This window comes from Sorex fumeus, unplaced genomic scaffold, assembly GCF_029834395.1.
Source record: "Sorex fumeus unplaced genomic scaffold, SorFum_2.1 ptg000072l, whole genome shotgun sequence".
Lineage (NCBI taxonomy): Eukaryota > Metazoa > Chordata > Mammalia > Eulipotyphla > Soricidae > Sorex > Sorex fumeus.
In genome coordinates, this window is record NW_026606129.1 from 47603647 (window position 1) to 47605771 (window position 2125).

The 2125-nt window shown below is 44.7% G+C and overlaps 1 protein-coding gene across 1 annotated transcript; it reads right to left on the reverse strand.

Moving 5' to 3' along the window:
* Positions 1-318: 318 nt before the first annotated feature.
* On the reverse strand, positions 319-1386 carry CCR1 (C-C motif chemokine receptor 1). Its single transcript, XM_056129912.1, has one exon. The coding sequence runs from the start codon at positions 1384-1386 to the stop codon at positions 319-321; it is 1068 nt and encodes a 355-aa protein (XP_055985887.1).
* Between the last annotated feature and the right edge of the window lie 739 nt (positions 1387-2125).

Here is a 2125-nt window from a genome sequence, read left to right on the forward strand (position 1 = left end):
TTATTTTGGACAAATCTGAAATCCTATGTCGGCTCAAGCCCTTCACTGTTACATTTAGTCTCAGTCTATTAGACAGTCCTGTTTCAGTCATCTATTTCCTTTTACCACCAGAAAATAATTTGTAGAGAAGACTCAAGACCAGGGATTTCATCCAAACCACCTTGAAGTTCCTTCCATCCCAAATTGCTAAAATTCCATATTACATAGTATCACATTTGGTTTGGAGGCCCAGGCTGCCTCCTCTCCTGCCAGTATCTCTGACAGGTCACCCTGGCTGGGTCCTGGATCAATCTTGGGAGGGGGAGGAGGGGTCGTTAGTCAGAGCCCAGCAGAGAGTTCATGCTCTGCTATGGAGGGGGTTGTGGAGCTGTTCCTTTCCAGACCGTTGATGGAGAGAAAAGGAAACCACTTGATTAGATGCACAGCCACATGCTTGTAGAATAACTGGCGTAGGTACTTCTGGAATTTCTCACCAACAAAAACATAGATGACAGGGTTGACACAGCTGTGGGTGTAGGCGATCACCTCTGTCACTTGCATAGCCAGATCCAGCTGTTTGCTCTGCTCACACTCATGGGTGAAAAGGGAGTCTTGGAAAGCAAAAACAAGCACAGTCAGATTGTAGGGTGTCCAAAAGAGAAAGAAGATAATCATGATGGCAAAAATCAGACGGACAGCTTTGGCTTTCTTCTCATTGGGCCGTTTGAGCAGAATCTTGATAATCCCAGTGTAGCAGACAATCATGACCAACAGAGGCAACACCAACCCCAAGATGTTCAGTTTCAGAGCCTGGAACTGTTTCCATTCTCGTTGACTTTCGAAAGGGTAATGGAGGCTGCAGGTGAAATAAGCTTTCTCCTTCTGGCTCTTGGAAAAGTAGAAACCTGGGATAGAAGCTGAGATGGCTACAATCCAGGTGATGATGCTGGTGATGATACCAAAGGTGATAGTCCGGGCCCGCAGGGCAAACACAGCGTGGACAATGGCTAGGTACCTGTCAATTGTCAGCAGGATGATAAAAAAGATCTCACTGTACAATCCTATGTAATAAATCCCTGAGAGGAACTTACACATGGTATCACCGAAAATCCAGTTGTTCTTCAGCTTGTAATCAATCCAGAAGGGCAGTGTGAAGAGGAAGAGCAGGTCAGAAATGGACAGGTTCAGGAGGTAGATGCTGGTCAGGCTTTTGAGTCTCCTGTACTGGATAAGGACCAGAATCACCAGGATGTTGCCGATCAGTCCAATAACAAATACCAGGGAATACAAAGGGGGCAATAACTGGGCCCCAAAGGCCCTTATATCTTCCTTCTGGCATGGTGCTGCATCCTCATAGTCATACTCTGTCGTTGGATCATAGTTAGTATAGTTCTCTGTGGTTTCCATCTGGTAGCTTCCCCAAAGGGCCATGGTAAACAGTTTCTGCAATCACTTTGCTGTTGAAGGCAGTAAACTCTGAATAACAAAGATAATTCAATGATTATATATCTTCAATAACTTGATAACTAATTACTGAGTGCCTGCTATGAACCAGACACTGGGGTAAAACCTTGAGCAGGGAAGACCCAGGTCCTCTCTGTCCTTGTCTAACAAGGGGAGTGAGCAATAAGCACGCACACACAAATCATTCATTTAATATTGCTGACAATGAGTGCTGTGAGGAGTAACCCAACAGATGGAGAGCAGTCATTGGAGACCCCCACTTAGAACCCCTACTTAGAACCAGTGCTGTTCAAGAGCTTCCCATGGGCTTGACATTTGACTAAAACAATCCTTGGAAGAAGGTGGACCATTATCCATCTCTATTTCAGAGTTGATGAAACAAAAAGAGTGGTTAGTGTCCTAAACAGGAGAGATGGAACTCAAATCCAGGTGTGTCTCAGTCTCCTATCCATTCTTGCAACCACTTGGCTTTCCTATTACAAGACAATATCTGCTGTGGGAACTGCAGAAGTTAGCTGGAAAACAGGCCTGACCTAGAGTCAAAGCAAAACTGGGTTTCATGGCTCTAGGTCTAAAAAAGGTTTTCAGGAGTGATGTGGCATCCTAGGGAAATTGAGGAGGTATGGTCAGTAAACATTGTTTTGTTGTTATTGTTGTCACCTAAAGGGATTTTTGTTGACAA

What these genes read in the sequence shown, in the direction of transcription:
- CCR1 (XM_056129912.1), bottom strand. Translation starts at nt 1,386, where the DNA reads ATGGAAACCACAGAGAACTATACTAACTATGATCCAACGACAGAGTAT.